The 24815-nt window shown below is 38.5% G+C and overlaps 1 protein-coding gene and 1 long non-coding RNA gene across 6 annotated transcripts in view; one reads left to right on the top strand and one right to left on the bottom strand.

Moving 5' to 3' along the window:
- The first annotated feature begins 9331 nt into the window (after positions 1–9331).
- The window catches only part of LOC307164073, a 49885-nt gene continuing 34401 nt past the window's right edge, over positions 9332–24815 (top strand). Inside the window, exon 1 of the long non-coding RNA XR_013822204.1 lies at positions 9332–11032. This is a non-coding gene — a long non-coding RNA (uncharacterized lncRNA). The remainder of the gene's footprint in view (positions 11033–24815) is intronic.
- Positions 11161–24815, bottom strand: part of LOC307163222 (uncharacterized protein) — a 31677-nt gene continuing 18022 nt past the window's right edge. For 2 of the 5 annotated variants that reach the window (XM_079879223.1, XM_079879221.1), the window contains 6 exons: positions 19221–19334; positions 18999–19109; positions 18777–18887; positions 18423–18533; positions 18276–18308; positions 11161–13546 (listed from right to left, as the gene is read on the bottom strand). In XM_079879223.1, the coding sequence (XP_079735349.1) occupies positions 13293–13546; positions 18276–18308; positions 18423–18533; positions 18777–18887; positions 18999–19109; positions 19221–19334 (734 nt within the window). In that variant the 3' untranslated portion in view covers positions 11161–13292. Of the gene's footprint in view, positions 13547–18245; positions 18309–18422; positions 18534–18776; positions 18888–18998; positions 19110–19220; positions 19335–19761; positions 19840–24815 lie in introns of all 5 variants that reach the window. The other 3 variants (XM_079879220.1, XM_079879219.1, XM_079879222.1) reach the window with 3 other exon arrangements.

Here is a 24815-nt window from a genome sequence, read left to right on the forward strand (position 1 = left end):
CAGTTCTGGTTTATTTCTTTGGTCTTGGCTGACATGTGGCATTGCTATGGCCTGCTTGTGGCCCAGATCTGGCAAACAGGAGTGGTCCGCCCAAGTGCCATCATTCCACGCTGCATATGGGCCAGATCATGATTTCACAAGTGCCAGATGTGGGCCGGCTCTGGGCCGAAACAATGTTGCTGTCTGGGTAGAGATCTTATCGCATGCACAACGTTTCACTTGCTGATACCCACTGATACCCTGTCCTCACATGGTTCTGACTGGCTGTGGATTTTGAAATGATTTTGTCATATCTTGTAGTCGTGTCGTGTCTGTGGACAGGCAAACTGTTTGTCGCTGAAATCGTATCGCATCGCGTCTGGTTAGGACACAGTAGTCCTAAATTGCCATACAAATGCTTAACAACACATGAGCGACATGCTTGCTGTAAAGAGAGAGGAGTCCTCCTGACAAATGTGTTATTAGCAGCTTAATTGTTTAAGAGGGAGAAAAAGATGGTATTGGATAGGGCTGTAGTACTCGAGTCCGGTCTTGGACTCGAGTCCGGACTCGAGACCGGTTTTCTATGGTCTCGGACTTGTCTCAGACTCACTGGTATTCGGACTCGGACTTGTCTCGGTCTCGGCCACTGGTCTTGCCAAATATGGCTTTTGGTCTTGACCGAGTCCAGGTGTCTTTATTACGTTCCCAGTAAGCACACATACGTCGCCACAACGTATGTGTGCTTCCTGGGAACATAATAATATAGGAGGGAAAACACTGAAACACTGGTCACCTAATAACTAGTGATGGGCATTTCGGCTCTTTTTCGTGAGCCGGCTCGTTTGACTCACAAACGTCTCTTTAAAAAAAAAAATGTTTAAATAAACTTGTTGAAAGTCCACTGCTAGTGCAACGTGAATATTCACATTTTTAATTGTCCAAAACAACCCGAAACAACTTTTTTTCTTACCTTCTTTTTTGTTTGTTTGATGTGGATGTTATTAGGCGGTGGGCCAAGTCCGTCTATCTCGTTTAGTTTTTGATTTGACAGTTACCCAGCAGCTGTCTGGCTCATTTTTTTTATTTGTCTGTATGAATAATTCACAAAAAGATTACCGATTGTTTCCAACGCCAATTGTTGCACATTAAAGTATAAAAATAGATTTAATTTCGCTAGCTGATCACAAACGTTGGCCGGAGTGAGATCCAATCAACGCTCGTGTTGTTACCTTGTTGAATTGATTTGGCCAATCACGTTATTCGTTGAACCGGCGTCGCGTCAGTCTGAAGCCAAATCAACCAACCCACCCTGGAGAGACCGTTGTGTCTCGGCAAGACAACGTCAAGGTAAGATTTGTTTTGCAATGATTATACACCCTTATATCTTAATGCTTTTCATATAAGTTGTATTTAAGACTGCAAGCTATAAAATGTTTTTTTTGATGAAAACAGTAACGTTAGCCACGAAAGAATGTTGGTAGTGGAGCAGTAAAGCTAGGTCTAACGGTATGTTGCTTAGGCTAATCCAAAATAATCATTCGGTACATACACAATGAACTAAGCAAAGAGTATTCAAATACGGGATAATTACGGGAAAAATATTTAAACGGGAAGACAGCAGGAAATAAGTCTGACTAAGGGAGAATCACGGGGTAAACGGGAGGGTGTGTCCAGGTTGGTTACAGCAAGCTACCTAGGCTACAAGTAAGCTAGACTAATTATCAGCTAAAAAGAGTGCAAACCAAAACAAAGAAATGATTTCAAATCAACTTTATAGTGGTAGTCATGGAGTTATTTAAGACAATTATGGTTGATTGTCACGATTGATAGTGGTTGGGCTTCACCTACATAACAGAACAGGTATACTGTATGGTGGAAAAATATTTTAGTTAAAGATGGCTGTTTTTGAGTTATTTAACAAAATTATTTGTGGTCAGAACTGCAGTAGTCTTGGCAAGCTCGTTTAAGATGGTTAGCATCTTAATACAAATGTCAAGATGAAAAGTGTGATTTAAAATGAGTAATGTGCGCTTTCTGTGTTTATTTATCTGAATATAATTCAGTTGTTTATCTAACTCACAGACACGGACAGGACAACATCATACATATCTCTCCACACCCAAATGACAACAGAGGTGATCGTTGACAATCATCACATCAACAGCACCATGATGGAGCAGGTCAAGATCACAGAGTTGCTTAGTATCCACATCACAGATGACCCATCTTGATCTATCGACACCACCAACAGAACCTGGCACCAACAGTTGAGGAAGGCTCATCTCCCAAAAATCCATCCTCTTAACTTTCTATAGGGGAATCATAGAGAGCCTCTTCCTTCCACCCCCACCCTCCAATAACCTAAGGGCAGCTGATTGACTCTTGCACAAATACACTGGTAGTTTACACTATGATGCCGCTACATTGGTTTATTTTGAAATTTGCTATGAACATTTGACCCCACTTACACACAAATTGCACTGCCTTTTGCTGCTTGTCATGTCATCCACTTACACAATAACACTATATTAATTAGGGATGAGTCACGATTTTCGAATATTCAATTAGCTGATTTTATTATAGAATAGGATGTGCGGGATGATTGTCTTTAAAAAATCCCCATGTTTTAGTTGTGGTTATAAGTTTCAATCCTAAATTCACATAAAATTTTTATACATTTAATAAATATATTCTTAATATTTGTTGTTTTCGTTTCTATGTTTGAGCTTATTTATCTCAATATTAATAACAGTCTGGTTAATTTTGAGTCTTGAATTGTAAACTCTCAAGGGTTGGATTTTTAAATATATATTGGTTGTGTCTATTCAGAATGACTTCTGAGCAGCTACCTTTTTATTTGGGGTATGTCATGTATGCATCACTTGCCAAAATTGGGGCTGACTAGTAAGGGGTTAAACTTATATAAATTAAACGTATGTTTAAGTTTTTTAACTTATATTTAAGCGTCACACCGCTCCGCTTTATTCATATGCTCTCATTTTATTAATACAAATAATTTAGTAGCCTATCCTTGCCTTGTTTTTGAATGAATAAATCAAATTTTTTTCTCAATCTTTTCCACTGGCCAAATAGTATTTTTAATTGATTTCTATTTTTAATGGAAACAGATAGACCTTGTTGTGCATTATTTGCACGAAACCATTTTCTCAGACAATCTGCTATTATCATAAGCAATTAGTTAAAACATTAAAACACAGCATGCCAGAGGAGAAGTGTTCAAAAGCATTGCATCTACAACAAATATTTATATTTATTGAATATAAAAATGTTGTAACTTCTCAGTAATTATTTCATGTAGTTAAAGTGTTTAACACCATTAATGAGAATGGCATATTTAATCTAAATGTTTATATCAGAGGTAAAACATGTATTATTTTATTTATTTAAACCGTTATTGTGAACATGCACTGTATTTATGATTAGGACTTTACAGAGATTTACGGTTTTACTTCATCTGCCGTTAGACAAGCTATGCGTCAGTTTCACTATATGGCCCAGCTTTCTGGCCACTGACAAAGATGCCTCCGCCGTAGAATCTGTGTTCATTATTTACATTGGTTGTCAAGGAAACGGGAGGTTTTCTAACGTTATGATTAGTACTCCTGCTTCTTTGCCGGTTTAAAAAAGTAAGAGTTTGTAAGGACATTTTGCGTCAAATGTGCATACAACAAAGTTGGAAACAATGTCTATAGTACTTGTACGATTTTATTACATGACCTCAGCAAAAAAAAACGTAGACAGCTGTGAGGTAAGTATTAAATTCGTAATTTCGAGGTCCGGTGTGGTGAATAATATGGTCACTCGGTGTATTGGGTCCGGGCGTAGGACCCTAGCAATCCGATTGGCTCAAAGCCCGTTTTATGGGTAATCGCTTTAGTGCCTGGTTATAAATCATACAAAATAATTTTATTATAGAAGACGTTTGTACTACGTTTTAACGAGTCATTAATGTATTTAATGTATTTTAAATGATACGTTTCATATACTAGTATTTAACCGAAGCTATAGATTGTGAAATTAAACATTTCTCGTTGTTCGTGTGTTTTTTAGTTAGCTTAGATAATAGCATAGCATACAGCTAACGTTATCCGATGATCGTGCTATGAGCTTAAACTGCACTGATACTGCCTTACCGTATTCACAGCCATTCGTAATGCAATTATAATTATGTGAGTATTTTTTATCCTCAATAATCAGCGCAATATGTTACAAGTACACTTTTATTTATTAAAAGAGCCTTAAAATAATATTTATTTGTGTATATTACTATTTTTACTATTACATTTAAATAAATTACAGAATGCTAGCTATGTTTTGTGGGCATAAATATTAATTGGTTGTCTAGCCTTGACTAAAGAACACTATAATATAATTATGGAATCACAATCTTAATGTAATTAATCAAACCCCTTAATTCATATAATAATCTTTATTTTAAAGAAATAACATGTTAAAGTATGTTTTGTGACGAAGTTATTTGTTTTAATGAAATAGGGCATAATATGCTTTTTTTATTACAAGCATGTCATTTGTGTACTAATGCATATGATTTATGTCATAATAATTCTTAATACAGAGCATCATACAACACAATAACATTTAATGTAATAAAATTAGAGAATCAAAACTTATATAAAATTTTTATTAAATTACACAATACAATACATAATGAATTCCGAAACTGAATTATGAGATGTAATATATTACATTTTTATTAACACAAAACTACAAGCAAAATGCACATCGTTTTAGGACATTTATAGAGCTTTTTAAAATACACAACAATACAAAGCAGCTTTAAACAAACATACTCTAGTATGTCTTTACTTTCCTAAACACTTTTGTGATAGTCCTCTGGCTATACATTGTGAAGATTTAAAAACAATTAATGTTGAGATAGCTGTGTTAAAATATTTAATGAACTGTAAGGTTAAAGTTTTTTGAGAGCTAATGAGACAAATAGATGCAGTGTATTTTGCTGTATGAAAGTCAAATCTTTAGTTTGAAGTAAATTCATGTTGTCAAGGCAAGTCACCTTTACTTATATAGCGCTTTTTACAATACAGATTGTATCAAAGCAGCTTCACATTGATAAAATGAAAATAATACAACAAAGTTTGTTTCTAGAAGAAAATTGCATCATTGTCCACCCTAATTAGGCAGATCAATAATATTGTTGAATATTAAATGTCCCCAACTAAGCAAGCCAAAGCCAAGGCAACAGTGGCAAGGAACCAAAACTCCATCAGATGACAGAATGGAGAAAAAAACCCTTGGGAGAACCCAGGCTCAGTCGGGGGCCAGTTCTCCTCTGGCCAACGAGCGAACAGTGTATGATTATGATCCAGGCAGCATTACAGGTCAGAGCCCTGTAACAAGCCCTCAAAATCACACACACTACAACATAGTCTAAGACACTGGTGCAATAAATTTCCAAAACTGGTAAGTTACACTCAAAAAAAAAATTGTGTCTAAAAATAAGATTTATGTATTTGAATTGCATAACAAATTTCCATGCATTTGGATTACATAGTTGTAACATAAACCAATCAATAATCTGAATGTGATTCATATTTTTAAGTCATATATAAATGAAACAGATAACATAAATCTTACCTTTTTCATTTACATACGACTGACAAATATAAATCACATTCAGTTTATTAATACAATTACATAAATCTTATCTGTTTCATTTATGTATGATTTAAACATGTGAATCACATTCAGGAGTATTGATTGGTTCATGTTAAAACTATGTAATCCAAATGCATGGGAATTTGTTATGCAATTCAAATACATAAATCTTATGTTTAGACACAAATTTTTTTTTGAGTGTATGTTGCTTGTGGTTCCCCCCCTCACAAACCTTTTCACATGATGAACACAAAAGACAAACAGTGAATACATTGGCACATTTTTATTTATACACAGAAAACACACACACACAAAAATATTTTTTTTCCTGTTTTACTCTTTTTTTTACTTTCTCCTCTATTTATTTTTTTTACAGTTTTTCTCGATTCATCCCAAAATTCCACTGTCCGCGAAACCACTAGTCTGCACAGTGTAACAAATGCTTCGTGGGATCACCATATCTCAGCTCAGGAGAGGTGTAGAGAACAAGGAGTTGAACTCTATGCCTCATCACCCTCAATCCGAATCCAGAGTTTCAAGAAGATCCGAGAAACTTTATTTTTCGACCCAAAAAAAAACGACAGGGGTAGTCCTTATAGTATTTTTGGGTCGAAAAATAAAGTTTCTCGGATCTTCTTGAAACCTTGGATTCTGATAGAGGGCGATGAGGCGTAGAGAGGAGTGCAAGTCCTGCCTCTCTACACCTCTCCTGAGTTGAGATATGGAGATCCCTTTTTAAAAAAAACTTTTTAACGTATGCTTTTCTGGTAACAGGGCTGACACAATGAGCATGTCTCTGTCTTTCAGATATTACATAAACTCAAAGAAAAGAAGAGAACACTTGTCTTCTACCATCAAAGGCAGATGATGCAAGCAGAAGTAGAAAAATCATTCTGAGGGACATGCCAGTTTCAACATTTCTGCAAGATGCTTTACACAAAAATGTGATTAAAATCCTTTAAAAACAAAAGAAACAGAAATTAATTTATTATTATATTATGGAAATTAAATTATAAAATATTTTATTTGATTTATGGTTTATTAAGATTTACAGAGCTTTTTTCCCCCTAAGAGACACAAAATGGCACGTTTACATATAATGGCCCAACTGTGATAGGACTCATTAGATATTGCTTGATGCTGCAATATTTGTTTTACCTACAAGAGTCTCCTAGGACAGAAGGAATGGGTGGATATTCTGGAGCAATTTGGCATTTCTGACTGACCATTTGCCATCTTGGTTTGGGGGGAAAAAAAAAATTGAAACACAACGGCTTGCCACTTGGTTTAAATTTATATAGGATGATGCACCAGGGTGGGTCCACTGAAGAGGATGATGTGCAACTATGCCATCAAAACCCGTGCAAATTTAAGATTTTTTTTATAGCTGTCCACTGTAGTGACCACTATGCATGAAAGGGTTAATTGTTATAGAAAAAAATATGTATCTTTTCTCTATATTTTATTTTCAATGATTTAACAAATGAATGCTATACATTCATTTGTCTGTATTTTAAGTTTCTTTTATGATGTTAGTACAGCTGCAGGGTGTGTGTGACTTCAGAGGTGAGAGAATTCCTGTTCTGGGGTCAAGGGGGGGGGGGGGTCCCTTCTGTTCCTTGTGCTGTGGTGGGTGACAAGAGATAACACTGTAAAAATGCTGGTCTGCTCTGAGGCTCACTCTGCCTGCAGCTGAACTGTGGGTAGACTGGGAACATTTTTTGCAAGAAATCAATATCTTTTAAGGACAATTTGAATCCTGATGTCTCTTATGCCTGATGCTGTTTTGTTAGTTATTGTTTTACCTTAACATTAATCCATATAAAACAGCACTTAATCTTGCAAAGTACGTTTTGGTGTTCCTGCTATCATTACGTTAGTAATTCATTAAGTTAACTATAAAGTGTCGCTATGTTGTGAGAAGGTATTCCTTTGCAGAGATCCCAACCCTAACTAAGCATTTAACAAACAGAAAAAGTCGTGACATCTCATTGCTAGATGTTCTCCAGTCCTAAAAGTAAAACAAAAACACAAACAATCTGCATTTAAAAGATCTTTTAGAAAGTCATGGTCTCTTTTGGGCCTTTGTCAGTGATGCTTGAATTCTTTCAAGACAACATAGGCTACTCTGAATTACTTCCCATCCCAAACATGAAAAAAAAAAAAAATACATGCTGTGTTGGTGATATCATAATTATATATATATATATATAAATATTCTTACATAGGCTATATGAAATAAAATGACACAACCCTGTCTCTTTTTGTTAAATTTTAGTTTTATTGATCAATAATAGCAACTATGAAAGAATAAGTAGCCATAGTTGTAAAACTAAACTTTGCCCTCGGCCAAAACGATTTGCAAGGGAACAAATTAATGATATCAAAGATCGTCCGTTAGACATAGCCTACACAAGACGAATTATACCACTCCACTAGACTAGAGAGCAGCAGCAGCTCTAGCCGAGATAAGGCTTTTTCAGGCGGGATACGTGAGCGCTGAGCGCCCGGTGATCCCTTGGATCTCCCGTCTCCGAAAACGTCAGATCAAATTTTTAAATAGGCGCTATCTGTATAAACAAACAACATATTTGAGATTAAAACAACTACATTATCGACTGAAAAACTCTTAAAACTACATTTCGTGACACATTAACAGTAGTATTTTTAAATTTCGCGGTCTTTCTCCTGCTATTGACGCAACTTGAGATTTTAAATATTAGCTATAGAATATACACAATTTACATGTACAATATAAAATTTAATTTAATCTACATTGCATATAGCGTCTCTCTGAAGACCAGCGGGATTTAGCATTCATAAAGCAACCACATAATAACACTAAAACAGCTCACGTTAGCTTCAAGTTATCGCGAGAACATATTTAGATCAGGCATACTACTGGCATACTAATGGGGTCCTTCGCCCGGACCCAATACACCGAGTAACCATATTATCCGTCACACCGGCCCACCGCCTATATTGAGCTTGTAGAAGTTTAGCTCTTGCGTTCTTCTGAACATCGCGCTGAATGACATCTGAACATTGCCCGATGTAATTTCTGAGTCATATCACTCCATAATCTGCCTCTCTTTTAAATGCCTATTCCACGAGTGGTAGGCTCCAATGACTGGCTGTTTTAAAATATAGCTAATATCGAAACAAAATAACCCAGCAGTCTCATCTACGAGATGTTTAGGCCTCCTCCAATAGCACTGACAGCTGGGCTCCTAGCTTGCAGGTTTGCTTAGTGGCAAACTTTTTTTCATTTGGTTCTACCGCCACCCGCCCGAATTTAATTAAAATATAATTTGTCGTCACGTCATCCGCTCGATCTGTGGTTTAACCGCATCTCTAGTGCGTGTGTGTGTGTGTGTGTGTGTGAGAGTTGGCTCGGCCCTCCCTCATGCCGTTTAATTGGTCGACATTGAGTGTATGATTGACAGGAACAGAATGTGAGGCTGATCAGACAGTTGAAACGAATTTGTGTGCTCCTTAAGGCCTATATAATTATTTTTTTGTTGTTCTTAGAATTAGTCAATTATTTTAAATAAAATTAAAATAATTTATTATTTCATTATTACATAATGATTTAATTTCTATAGGCTATATTTTTTAGCAGACTTTTTTTTTCCTGTTCTGGACTCGGTCTTGATCGGACTCAAACCTTTTTGGACTCGGTCTTGTCTTGGACTCGAATCTCTTTGGACTCAGTCTTGACTTGGACTCGACTAGTCCTGGTCTTGGACTTGTCTTGGACTCGACAAAGGTGGTCTTGACCACAGCCCTAGTATTGGATCTGTATCGGTATGTCAGCAGATGGTCTGGATCATCTAATTGGTTTGGACTGAATGCTGCTGATCATTGAAGCTCTTCTTCTCATTTCAGCTGTTCTAGGACAGGTGAGCTTGTGTTGGAGTATGAATACAGACATGAATACTGATGACTGATCATTATGATTCCTGTTACTGCCTGTTACCTGTTACGGATCACAGAGCTGCTGCTGATAATGATGATGATGATGATGATGATGGACACATATTTAATGCGCATCTGAACGCCATCAGCGTTTCTCACAGGTTCGCGTTTAAAGTCTGTGTAGAGAGAATGGTGTCGTCTTGGCGGCCCTAATTTAAAAACAAATGATCGTTGCGACGGAAGCGAATCAATCAAAACTAACTTTAGCTGGAAAATAACTTTATTAAAGAACCGCTATAAAGCCAAAACAATCTTACGTTAAATTATACATTTATCTCTGTAAAGCTGCTTTGAGACAATCTACATTGTTAAAAGCGCTATATAAATGAAAATGACTTGACATATTTCCACTGGATACACAGCAAAATCTCCAGTGTTAAATTAACACTGCTGAGTGTTAATACACTGCACTATATTATATAAACATATAATCCACACTCAGAGTGTTATAAGTAACACTGAAGCAGTGTTAAAGTTAATGAGATAATTAAGTGATTAATTGAGTGATGATGGAGCATTATTGAAGACACCTGATGTTAACAAGCAGAATCACTGAAGGAGAAAAAAATCATCCTTTAAGTCATCATTATGGAGATCAGTGTCTGCTTTAGTTGGGCTCTTGACCTTTAAATTATTATATAGGTTTACTTTATTGATTATAGCAGTACTGTCCTTGAACAGCATAATTTAACATTTACAATGTAATCCAAATGATTTCTTAAAAAAAAATTCTTATTTAAAAAATGTTTTTATTTTTTTTTATTTTTTTAAGTGTAGTTCCCTGCAGTGCACACTATTAAGGCTAATATTGCCCACAACCCATTGCGCTTTGGAGGAGGAACTACAAACACGAGTAAAAAGTGTTAAAAAACTACAAACATGCTGGGTGTACACGACAGATGGTTAAGTAGAGAGGTTTAGATAAAGGGATTTGACTGACTAATAATCAACATTTAATCTGATAAAAATATGTATTTAATGTTATCCATGTTATATTTAATATGCAACAACAAGTACGTGTGTTATGTTCGACCTCTTCCCGGAACCATTGCGCACACACATTGTTTTTTTTGGTTTATTTTTGTGATATGAAAAAGCGAACTTCCTCATCTGTTGGTTTGAATACTGCTGTTGTCGTCTGGCTTGATGCCTTTTCTGATCCTCTCCTCTCATCATTGCCCCTGAGCTCCTGAAGAACCTCATGAAAAGACAACATCCCAGATTATTAGGAGGATAGAGTAAAAGATTAACATAACATTTTCGTTGTTTTGTTGGGTTTATCTTGCCTTATGTCTTAGATTGTTTGCTGTTTTTCAGTATCTGAGCTTCAGATGGTCTGGATCAGGGATTCGACTGAATCAAGATGCTGCTGATCATTGAAGCTCTTCTTCTCATTTCAGCTGTTCTAGGACAGGTGAGCTTGTGTTTGAGTACGAATATTACAGACATGAATACTGATGATTGATCATTATGATTCCTGTTACTGCAGGATCATAGAACTGCTGATTATGAAGGACAGATATTTCCACTGGATATGGCACTGAATTCTGTTGATGACCTTTATGTCGGTTGCAAAAAGACCATGAAATGTCTGGTTGAGGGAGAATTGCTACAGCATGAACTCAATAACTCGCCTAAATTCAATAGGTCCTGGCAAATTGCTGTACATAATTTTACGCCTCCAGCAGATAACTTGACGGAGATTCATTAAATCGCCATTCATGTCTACACTAACTCGGATTTTGATCTATATCAGGATTTTAACCCTCTGATGGTTTATGGGGTCTTTTGGGACCCCAAATGACTTTTACTCAAATTAAAAAAAATGTTCCCTTTGTCCAAATGGTATGAAACCTTCTACGGCTCTTAACACTTTCTAGATCTACAAAAAAAAAATAAAGTGGAATGATATCTGTTTTTATGTTAGCGTGACAAAAATTGTGACACTCGTGGTCTTCGGGGTCTCTGGAGACCCCGCAATCAAAATAGACAAAATTCATCATCAAAATCAGAAACAACGCAGAACACATCGACAGAAATGGCACAAATAAAGTGGCACACTTCCACCAATGCAAAAAACATCCACAATGCTAAATTATATTGCTCACAACACGCGTGTACACACACACACACACACACACACACACATATAGAGGAATACATTTTTGAGACTATAAAAACTGTTCTCTTATCATTTGTAAAATAAAATCATCCAAAATGCAGTACCACCACAAAAATAAATTGGTGACACTGACACATTGAAAATGTGCACACACACACACACACACACACACACACACACACACACATTTGTAAGGCTATAATGTCAAATAAAATTATCCAAAATGCAGATCCAACACAAATATAAAGTGGTGACACTGACACTGACAATGTGTACTCACACACACACACACACACACACACACACAGACACAGACACACACACACACACACACACAGACACAGACACAGACACAGACACAGACACACACACACACACACACACACACACACACACACATACGGGTTTTTGTGAATTACAAGGACACTTCAGCCCAAACCAGTCTGTTGGTGTATTAGGGGGACACCCATTTCCACTTGCTCTACAGAGATGGGGAGGGTATCAAAAAATCTGTTTTGAGCCATACAACACAGATTTCACTTCAGAGTTTGTTTACACACAACACAACGTATAATGTAACAACCTGAAAATATACTTAATTATGAGGACAAATATAATTAGGTGTCTAAACCCCGCCCATGACACAAAACAATATTATAAGGACAGTTGCTATACAACACAAAAATGTCATTTAAGTGTATTAGAGGGACAAACATGAATTAATGGGACATGGCTAAACACAAAAGTGATAGCACTGTGCATTAAATGGACATACCTGATTTATGAGGACAAAACACAATACTGTGCACTGCAAACACATCCTCACCTGTGGGCTCATACTCCAACAGACAACAGAGCCAACCATTTAAAACTATTATATTCTGATATTTTGAATATTAATTCAGCCAAGTCTTTTATAGGGTGTTTTTAAGAATCTGGTATTTGTGTGATATGATATCCACATGACCTTTTAAAAGACATGAGGACATATAACAGTATGCACCTTAAGTGAACAAGAAGTTGTTTAATTACAGCTTATTTTCAACATTACAGTTGTTGCTGACAATATTAAACAAATCACAAAATACACTAATGTTCTTGTGTAAAGGGAAAAAACAACCACAACAACTAATGCATGGAGAGAGAGAATTTAACACTACAGCAGTCAGTGGCTACTGTCAAATGTTTTTGGATAGTTACATTCCTTAAAATAACTTCTACAGGTTTACAACAACTTTAAGGTGAGAAAATGACCATTTTATCTATCCAATTTTATTTTACCTGTAAACTATCCATTTACAGCCTTCAACAGAAGTTTAAAACATTTTTCCCACATTAGAACAAAACAGCGGCAACAAAAAACAAACAAAAAATAAAATAAAATAAAATAATAAACTTAAACATTTTGTACCTGTTTCCTTTTCAGTGATACGCCCCATTACCTGTAAACTATCCATTTACAGCCTTCAACAGAAGTTTAAAACATTTTTCCCACATTAGAACAAAACAGCGGCAACAAAAAACAAACAAAAAATAAAATAAAATAATAAACTTAAACATTTTGTACCTGTTTCCTTTTCAGTGATACGCCCCGATTCCTAACAAAGTCTCTAATGTTTTGCACAGAGCGACCAGCTAAAGCAGGATACTCGGCAGTCTTGCACTGTTGACATTCAATTTTACTGACAAGTTTACCCCTTGCAATGTGGTTCCGGAAATGTTTCAGTACTGCTGCAATTTCTGTTGGAGACCATGTCTGTTTCGCTTTCCTTCTTGCATCGTGTGTTTTGGCTGCATCAAAAATCACTACAAAAGAAGAACAGATTGGGTTGAACACGACGAAGGCCAGAACGCATATTCAGTCTGTCTCAACCAACCACACACTCCTCACCCTCATCTTGAGTCTAGTTTACTGATTTCTAATCTGAGTCAAAAGTGATGGGCTTCTGTTTTTGTTTAACAATTTTTAGTTTTTTGGCCCTGATACAAATGTAACAGCTAACATGTAACTGTATTAGTCAGGTGAAAATCAATCATTTTGCTTGAATTACAAGAGCAGATTGATTGCAATAAATAATGGGAAGTGCTTCCACTCATTATGTTCCTGGTGTTAGCAACTGACTACTCAATGTAATAAACTGCACATAATGCAATCAAAATTTGGATGGATGGACTGACGGACGAAAAAAAAAAAAAAAAATTTCACCAAAGCAATCTAAACTAGGGCTGTGCCGGTAAACTTGACAACCACACCACTGCGGTGGCCCGCCAAAACACATTTTTTTGTATGTGAATGCTGTTGTACATAAATATTATGACAGGAGTGAAGCACAAAGCTTTGTTTACAAAATAAATAATAGGTTAGCAATTAAATGTTAAATCGCAGCCATGGAAACGTTTGGATTCATGATGAATGAGAGAGTTGTGCGTGAGCCCATAAATTTAAGCTTCGTATTCCGTTTTGCGATCTGGTCACCCGATTATCAGCAAATTTAACAATATTCCCTTAGTTATTCCATTCAACACGGAATCTGTTTCTTTTCCCAAATCTTCACTCAAGTCTCACCCATTTTCGCAGGGGAAAACGTTTAAACGTTTCTTCCTTTGGTTCGCTTTTAACCTGTTAACCTGCAACCCCACTTTTGAAAAATCCCCAGAAATGACATACCCAAACTGAAACAGATACAGTTCATGAACCCTTTGTACTAAAAGCACAAGTATGATCTCATTTGAAAGCTGACACCTGGCAGTTTATTGTAAATGTAGAACTAATTATTGTCATAATGACAAAAATTGTTATAAATAGCTTCAAAGTTTTGTAAAGTTATTAGAAATTAATTTTTATGAAATATCCTCATGAAAATAAAATTGAAGTTGGCACTGTAGCAATCTAGAAATGCACTACAGCTAAAGCCACATGTCTAAACATTTTATGTTTAAAATCTGAAGATAATAAGTCCAAAACTCTGTATTTAGTTACATGTTTTTCAAGACCATGTCAAATGACTTTATTTTGATTTGACGCTAAGATGCTTCTGATGTTTATTGTCATCTTCTAACCATCTATCCAGTATATTGTCTCTATTGTTTTGTGGTGCAAACGATCCCCATTCAGTGTCAGTCTCCCCCTGCACACATTCACACTTCTCCAGCCTGGTTATCGCTCTAAATATGCATTTCTTTTGTCTGCATTATAATTACTAACGACTGGCTATCCACAGGCTATTCATAGGGTTTCAGTCCCTAATTTCTTTTCTCAAAGTTCACCTCACATTTTAAACTGTATCAAATGCATTTCTTGAACTGAAACATTTCAGTAAGCATTCAAAATATCATAAAAGTATAACTCCTAGTGGCAGGTGCACCTAGGGCTAGCTAGCATGTTAGCTTAGTACACCATCAATACACGACAATTTATGAGATTAAAACCATGTTTGTGCTCCAAACTTACTTCATAACATTTACATTTAGTCATTTAGCAGACGCTTTTATCCAAAGCGACTTACAAATTAGGACTAAATTAAGCGAGTCATCATGAAGAGGCAAAAACAACAACAACGCAAGGAGTGCTCAAGATACGAAGTTCAGGCATTATTCAGAGTAGCATAAGCCTGATAAGTGATGTTTCAAAGGGAAAGAAATGTTTCAAATGTTTCAAAGGGAACAATTTTTTTTTTTTTTTTTTTTTTCATGAGGTTAAGTGCTCACGGAAGTAGAAGCTCACTTCATAACGCAAGTAGAGTATTTTAAATAATCTTCTGTGATTTAATTTGGCTTCAGATAAAAAAATCTGACAGAAAATATACTATGGTATAGTATTCTGCACATTGAAAGTCTATATAGATTAGCATTACATTATAAATATAATCTATTATTATGGAAATACCTGGCATGTCTTGAAAAACACAGGTAACTCAAATATCATTGCAATCATGTTTATTGTCTTCAAAACGTCTGTGCATGTTACAGCGCGATCTCTGTTAGCTTTGTGTGTATCAGTGACGTCCTGGAATGTCACATGATCATGGCTCTTCTTCATGTTCTATATATGGACTATTATTGTGCATATAGCGCCCTCAGGCTATTGGTATGAATTGAAAACACAGTATCAGAGTACCAAACGCTCATAAAGATTACATCGACGCATTTGGGTATAAATTCATTAAATATTATTCCTGTCTATAGAAATATGATGTGAATCTATGAGAATCTATCAATATTTCTCCAAATCTGCACATTTTTGAGCTAAAGCCTTGAGGGACGTTGTTTTGTGTATCGCTGTCATGACGACAGCACGGGAGTTTTTTATGAATGAAAGCGGCTGACGCTCATAATTCATATTAAAGGTATCGACTCATTTTTTCATTTCATAACTCCTGACACAAATTAAGACATAACTGTCACTATGAGTTTCTCAGAATACAATAGTGGTCAAATACTGAAACTTGAGTATTATATCTTTTTAATTATGTATAGTTTGTCAAGGTATAACATTAAATCTGATAGTAATTTTGAATTAAATAAATAAAAAACGCTTCAGTGCGCGGGCGCACTGGCAACGGTTAACAGGTTAAGTAGGCCTATTATTATATTCACATTCTTTACTATATAAAGTAGAAAAACGCAGTAGGAATGATGGATTACCTTTTGCACGTAAAACGTCTCTGGTTACTATCGTAACCTCGGTTCCCTGAGAGGCGGGAACGAGACATTACGTCAGCTTGACGTATATGGGAACTCCTGCCTTCTCCACTTTAGCTGAAATCTTATGGGCTAATGCCAGCTGGGGACTTTTCGCAAAGCATGCGAATACTGACAGGTTCGCGGGCAGTATAAAATGCATGGGCGGACTAGACCATTGGATTTAAGCACGTCAGACTTTATAAGGATGTTTTTTCTTAGCACTTTTAATGATAAAGGCGTTAAACGTTACTCGATTCAGTCTGCCTATCTGTGACGTCATCGCCAGCTCCTCCTCTCACCCAGTCAGGATTTGACATTCTGATTCCCCTTGAATCAGAATAATTATCGAATAATGTTGTACTTAAAATCTTGAATTAAATATATTTGCAAATTTTCATGTTGGTTCTGTTCTGTTTACCCCAAGGGGGGATTATTGCTGCTCTCCCTGCTCTTATCCATGCTAGGCTGCATGGATGCGCAGGGAGTTCTCGCCCAGAACGGAACCATAGCGCCAATCCAAACTGTATGCTAATTGTCAATCATATTTGACGGTAGTGGTCCTGACAGAACTGCTGACGTTATCGGACTTTCAGGTGATATTCTCAATTCATTCAGTTAAAGGACGCTCTGAGGTAAACTGTTCAGACTGCAGACTTTAGCTTGCAACGATTGTATTTAATTGTACAGTACAATCATAACATAGTACAGACATTATATTAATTCCATAATGTCCTTAAACATAACAATATTGCTGGCTATAAACTGAGAAAATGCACGTCCGGTGTGCGATACCTCGAGTTGTCCTTCTCGTAAGGTGTCTAATTTTTTTGGTCTAAATTAAGTCAGTCTTTATTTTTGTGAAACAGTCTAACTTGCATTAGACTAGTCTATGAGCAAATTTTAGACTTGTCTAACACTATAGACTGGTCTAAAATAGCTTTGTGAAACCGGCCCCCGATGTTAAGGGGACAATCTTTCCCCTGGCATTCATAAGCCAATACATTAGCATCCACAACCCAGTGAGTCTCTGTTTTGAGACAGCATGTCCCTAAGTACATCCACCAGAGCACACGGACAGCTGGTCCGACTGACGGAAGGCGGCCGAGCGAGAAGGCGTGCAAGTCACCAATGCCCTTCGCCGAGGCGAGAGCAAGAAGTAAGGCCGTTTTCAGGGAAGCACCTTAACCGCAATCAAAGCTAGGGGCTCGAATGGTGGTAGAAATAGAGCCCTCAAAACTAGAACTAGATCCCACGGACACAATCAAACCATTGTGTGAAGGACACAATCTCCTCGCTCCCCTGAGTTGCACTGAAGGATACAGGGCAAGATAACGGCATAAACACATATCAGTAAGTACATAAACACAGCATCAGCCTGGAATAACTGTCCACACATCTAGAAAATGACACCGGCCAGATTAGTTATATGGCAGCTGTTGCCAGTTTGTCGATTGGCACTCTCGCGTTTTTTCCATCGGTAGGCCAATATAGGCACGGACTGCGACTCATCAAACGACATCTCAAAGCGCAGAGCTATATCTGGCTAGGTAATCTAGCTATTAGGCTATATCAAGCATCTTTGTGTGGAAATATAAAAAATGTTTTTTAGATATTTACCTGTTATATTTAAGTGAATATTATTTACTGATATTTATTTCAATGCTTTAAAGGCTTTAGTATGATGTTTCATTGACGCAAGTGCTCAAATAAACACGCATGTCTTTTACAAAATGGATGTTTGAGCCTTGTTTATTATTATTATTATTATATTATTTCAAAATGTACTTAATTGAGGTGTGTGTATATATCTTGTCCTTCTTACCACCAGTGTTGTCGTATATTCTTGTCATACCTTGAGATGGGTCTCCCAAGGCAGAGTCAACATCTGTGAATGGAAAAAGAACACTTTAAAAAAAGCAAACAGAAGTTGTGCTATGCCTACATGAACTGATTCTTGATCTATACCTCTTCCTAGTGCAGTGTATTTGTGGGCTTTTACCTGGTTGTTCAGTCTCTTCCCTCCTGATGCGCTTCTTGTCCTTCTTACTACCAGTGTTGTCGTATATTCTTGTCATACCTTGAGATGGGTCTCCCAAGGCAGAGTCAACATCTGTGAATGGAAAAATACTTTAAAAAAAGCAAACGGAAGTTGTGCTATGCCTACATGAACTGATTCTTTATCTATACCTCTTCCTAGTGCAGTGTATTTGTGGGCTTTTACGCTCGATGGTGTTTTAAGCCCCCAATGGCTCCTTAGAGGCAGCTAACCCTACCCTTAACCTTAAACCTACCCATCCCCTCGCTGCCTGGAAGGCGCCGTTGGGGGCATAAAACACCAAACACCGGCTTTTACCTGGTTGTTCAGTCTCTTCCCTCCTGATGCGCTTCTTGTCCTTCTTACCACCAGTGTTGTCGTATATTCTTGTCATATCTTGAGATGGGTCTCCCAAGGCAGAGTCAACATCTGTGAATGGAAAAATACTTTAAAAAAAGCCAACAGAAGTTGTGCTATGCCTACATGAACTGATTCTTGATCTATACCTCTTCCTAGTGCAGTGTATTTGTGGGCTTTTACCTGGTTGTTCAGTCTCTTCCCTCCTGATGCGCTTCTTGTCCTTCTTACCACCAGTGTTGTCGTATATTCTTGTCATATCTTGAGATGGGTCTCCCAAGGCAGAGTCAACATCTGTGAATGGAAAAATACTTTAAAAAAAGCCAACAGAAGTTGTGCTATGCCTACATGAACTGATTCTTGATCTATACCTCTTCCTAGTGCAGTGTATTTGTGGGCTTTTACCTGGTTGTTCAGTCTCTTCCCTCCGGACATGCTGTTGGACTGAGGTATTGGAGATGCTCATACTACCTATGGAGCCTGGAGGTTCCTCAACAGGTCCACTAGCTCTCTTTGTTCCTGTGGTATGAACAGTAGAGCTCAATACTAGTGTCACAGGTTCAGACAATTCACACACAAACAAACTGTTGTACATTGAGATGAAACTGCAAATGTCTAGAAAGATATCTGTATCACAAACAAAAACAGTTAAAACTAAGCATTTTTTATTTTATTTTGTTGGGCAGTGATTTGGTCACTACTTAACTTTGTTGAACTGGCTGTCAGGTACAGTATAATTCAGCTCATTTTTGGGGTAGGTCTAATGTGTAAGTGTAATAAGCAATTTAAACTCAGCCTATTAACTGCTATTTTAAATTTTAAAGCCATGTTACTTCAGTAACATTTGTGCATATCTAAACTACTGTATAATATTTAGTGCACTATATGGTAGATGTAAATATGTTGTATTTAATGTTTCGATCTTTGAATATTTGTGTGATTTTACTCATTTCTGTTATTGTCTGTGGATATGTCTCAGCATCACTGTCTTCACTTTGCTCTGAATCAGTAAAGTCCAAGTTATCTGACAAAAAAAGCATAAAGTTTACATTGCAATTGTTACATAATGATCAATGAAATTTGATGAATATTACACTTGTGAAAGATCTTAAATCAAGGATACACTGCATGATTTAAGCAATCCTATATGATCATTACAAATCACACTGTGCGACATGGCTGGTTAGTAGAGGTAGGTCGTAGCAGCAAACACACCCTGTGGTGATCATGCTGAATTTATGAGTCTTGAGACCAAAGATAGCCTACGACAATTTTCTGACAGTAACAATGACCGTCTTTGAACCTCTCTCACTATAATGACATATAGTCCATGGGCCAGACCAGATATTGGTTCCATCTTGATGGGCAAAACCTTACCTATACTAAATTGTTTATGGGGTTAATATAAGTTAATTATAATATGATAACCTTTCCACAGGCCCCGTTTTTAATACTTTTTTTTTTTAATTGGTAATTTTCCTACTTTTATGTACTAGAATTATTTTTAAAAAATACACAAACTTCCAATGCCATAATAACAGTCATTTAATATTAATCCCAAGCAAAAAAATAAAGTCGATATCTGATATTTTGTTGTTTTGAGATGTAAAAAATATAAAAGAAAAACACCACATGTATTGTTGACTCTACACTGTCTAAATTGGAAAGTCAGCCGTTCTCTGAATACGTGATGGATTCGGCAAGTCCTGGCAAAGGCATCCTGCCAAGGAAGCGGTCCTGCACGGAATGCATTATCCACTGCCCTGACGAGGATTCCGACTCACACCTGGTGTCACCCAAGAACCTGGACTTATGAAAACCTTGTTGAGAGCAGCAGATAATAAGAGGACATATCCCAATTCTGGACATTGCCAAAGAGTTGAGCGATCAAGAAAGAATTTCCACCAGTGCTGTAGCATTTTCATGATGAAGAAACTCTTAAACACTATCGTAAGAGAGGCATCTTCCTCAGCTTCTGAGAATGCAGAAGAAGGGACTTCAAGAAGGGCATCTCGGGGTGTTCCAAGCACGTCAAGGGTTTATGATGAACTGTGTATCTTCTGTGAGAAATCAAGCAAGTACAACAAGGGCAAAAACACGAGGGAACCTCTCATACAATGTTCAGAGTTCTGTGCAGATGACCGTATCCGGAAGGCAGCAGGCATCAAGTTAGACCAGCAGATGCTTATCACTAGTAGAGAGTTGTTGCTGCTGAGGGACATTACAGATCCTGCTACCGAGCATACACGCGTGTCGCCGAGCCTGCCGCCAGCTCCAAGGCAAAGGAACACAGTGGGAATGCAGAAGAACTATATCAGACAGCAGAAAAGTATTCCTATGAAGGACTGTTCTTGTACATCAGGAACGAACTCTTTACAAACCCACAGGTACTGCCGATGACATACCTTGCATCACGATTCGAGTCATCCATGAAGGCCCTTGCCGTCACCGAGATCAAGTCCTCAACCAAGAAACACCTTCACCGTAGAGTGGGTCCATTCATATCATACCTGATGACAATGGGAGGCTTCTTCTCTATCCCGATAGCCTGACCATGGCCGAGCTCGTGAAAACCGTGCACTCTTTAAAGATGGAACTACAGCAGTGGTTCCCAAACCTGTCCTAGAGTACCCCCAACTTATCACATGGGTTAATGAGATGAGTTGAATCAGGTGTGTTTGATTCGGGAGACAGAGAAAACGTGCAGTGTTGGGGGTACTCCAGAACAGGTTTGAGAACCACTGAACTACAGCATGCCAGATTTATCAAATCTGAGGATGTTGTAACGAAAGTGGCAGTGCTGATGAGAAACGACATAAAAAACCACGACACCAAGCAGGTGTGGCCACCAGATGTAGAACGAGATGAAGGCATCATTCCTGAATCTGTGACCCGTGACTCATGCATACACTTCTGACTGGAGGCAGTGAGCGCAGAAGTCCTCCTGAAAGAGTCTAGCGACTTGATACCTCCTTTGGCAGTGATCTAGTCCTGGCTGTCACCTGTGTCCGGATCAAACCGCCAAAGCACCTTCTTATTACCCTGGAAATCCAGAGTTCTCGAGAGAGCATAAGTTGAATTTGCTCAGCGAGTTACTCTGGTGTCGAGTAATGATGCTCGTTAAATAGGCCCCTCTATCTGAGCTGCACCAATCACATTGGGTTATCTGATATAGGCGGGACAGAGGCGAGATGACGACAGCGTTGTGACGTCAAAGTCATTAGTAAACATTGCAAGATGGCTATAGATGAACACCATTTGTTTGAAACGTCTTTGGCCGCTACAATGAAAGATCCATGAAGGCCCTTGCCGTCACCGAGATCAAGTCCTCAACCAAGAAACACCTTCACCGTAGAGTGGGTCCATTCATATCATACCTGATGACAATGGGAGGCTTCTTCTCTATCCCGATAGCCTGACCATGGCCGAGCTCGTGAAAACCGTGCACTCTTTAAAGATGGAACTACAGCAGTGGTTCCCAAACCTGTCCTAGAGTACCCCCAACTTATCACATGGGTTAATGAGATGAGTTGAATCAGGTGTGTTTGATTCGGGAGACAGAGAAAACGTGCAGTGTTGGGGGTACTCCAGAACAGGTTTGGGAACCACTGAACTACAGCATGCCAGATTTATCAAATCTGAGGATGTTGTAACGAAAGTGGCAGTGCTGATGAGAAACGACATAAAAAACCAAGACACCAAGCAGGTGTGGCCACCAGATGTAGAACGAGATGAAGGCATCATTCCTGAATCTGTGACCCGTGACTCATGCACACACTTCTGACTGGAGGCAGTGAGCGCAGAAGTCCTCCTGAAAGAGTCTAGCGACTTGATACCTCCTTTGGCAGTGACCTAGTCCTGGCTGTCACCTGTGTCCGGATCAAACCGCCAAAGCACCTTCTTATTACCCTGGTAATCCAGAGTTCTCGAGAGAGCATAAGTTGAATTTGCTCAGCGAGTTACTCTGGTGTCGAGTAATGATGCTCGTTAAATAGGCCCCTCTATCTGAGCTGCACCAATCACATTGGGTTATCTGATATAGGCGGGACAGAGGCGAGATGACGACAGCGTTGTGACGTCAAAGTCATTAGTAAACATTGCAAGATGGCTATAGATGAACACCATTTGTTTGAAACGTCTTTGGCCGCTACAATGAAAGATCCATGAAGGCCCTTGCCGTCACCGAGATCAAGTCCTCAACCAAGAAACACCTTCACCGTAGAGTGGGTCCATTCATATCATACCTGATGACAATGGGAGGCTTCTTCTCTATCCCGATAGCCTGACCATGGCCGAGCTCGTGAAAACCGTGCACTCTTTAAAGATGGAACTACAGCAGTGGTTCCCAAACCTGTCCTAGAGTACCCCCAACTTATCACATGGGTTAATGAGATGAGTTGAATCAGGTGTGTTTGATTCGGGAGACAGAGAAAACGTGCAGTGTTGGGGGTACTCCAGAACAGGTTTGAGAACCACTGAACTACAGCATGCCAGATTTATCAAATCTGAGGATGTTGTAACGAAAGTGGCAGTGCTGATGAGAAACGACATAAAAAACCACGACACCAAGCAGGTGTGGCCACCAGATGTAGAACGAGATGAAGGCATCATTCCTGAATCTGTGACCCGTGACTCATGCATACACTTCTGACTGGAGGCAGTGAGCGCAGAAGTCCTCCTGAAAGAGTCTAGCGACTTGATACCTCCTTTGGCAGTGATCTAGTCCTGGCTGTCACCTGTGTCCGGATCAAACCGCCAAAGCACCTTCTTATTACCCTGGAAATCCAGAGTTCTCGAGAGAGCATAAGTTGAATTTGCTCAGAAAGTTACTCTGGTGTCGAGTAATGATGCTCGTTAAATAGGCCCCTCTATCTGAGCTGCACCAATCACATTGGGTTATCTGATATAGGCGGGACAGAGGCGAGATGATGACAGCGTTGTGACGTCGAAGTCATTAGTAAACATTGCAAGATGGCTATAGATGAACACCATTTGTTTGAAACGTCTTTGGCCGCTACAATGAAAGATTTAGACTTTCTCTAAAAGAGGAACAGAAGACGGCGCTCGAATCGTTATTTTGCAAGAAGGACATTTTTGCTGTTTTGCCGACCGGATACGGTAAGAGTCTAATCTACCAGTTAGCTCTGCTGGTAGCTAAGCGATAACTTGTTGTGATTGGTCGTAGTGTTATCCAATTGCGTGCAGTGAGATTTTCAAATGCATGCTTGGTGCCGCCTCTCGAGCTGGCCGATTTTCATTAGTCGATGCCAGACCATTAATCTTTTAGATTTAGGTCTGGATTTCCAGGCTACCTTCTTATGCTATTTGCTATAAAATCTTTGATGGGTAACACAGAACTGGTGCACACTCTGAATCGGCTCGGTCACAGTGTTTCCTATTCCCAGGTGGAAGTTGTTGACACGGCTCTGTGTTTTCAGAAGGATGTCTTCTGTGTCTTCATGATTTGTCGAAGGATGGTACTCCACTGCCAGCGAACATCTACCCAGGCATCTTCACCACGCTGGCATATGACAACATTGACCGACTGGAAGAGACCATCAGTGGAGCAGGAACTGCTGACGTCGACTATGGTGCACAGGTCCAGGAGGCAAAGGCAAAGAACCTAGCCTGGCTGCTTGCTAGGATGTCTGCCCCAAGGCTCACGGGAATAGAGTTCAAGAACATTGTGTCAGGCCACAAGATCCAGCAGTGGAGGAGACTGCTCTCCAGCGCTACCAACAAGACAAGCCTGATCGCCTACTTGGTTGAAGAATGTAAAGAGCCCAAACACAGAGAGAAGCTCCAAGACAAGACTCTGTACCTCACATGTGGCGAAGACTGCTTCAAGGTGGTGTGACACGCCCAAAAGCAAGGAGAGGTTTCAACTGCCACAAAACACAACCACAAGAGAGACGGGGGCAGCATTAACATAAACGGTCTTTTATTTAACAAAAAAATATATAGGATGACCAAAAGGGATCCAAATTGAAACTTAGGTTC

Source organism: Squalius cephalus, assembly GCF_949319135.1.
Source record: "Squalius cephalus genome assembly, chromosome: 1".
Lineage (NCBI taxonomy): Eukaryota > Metazoa > Chordata > Actinopteri > Cypriniformes > Leuciscidae > Squalius > Squalius cephalus.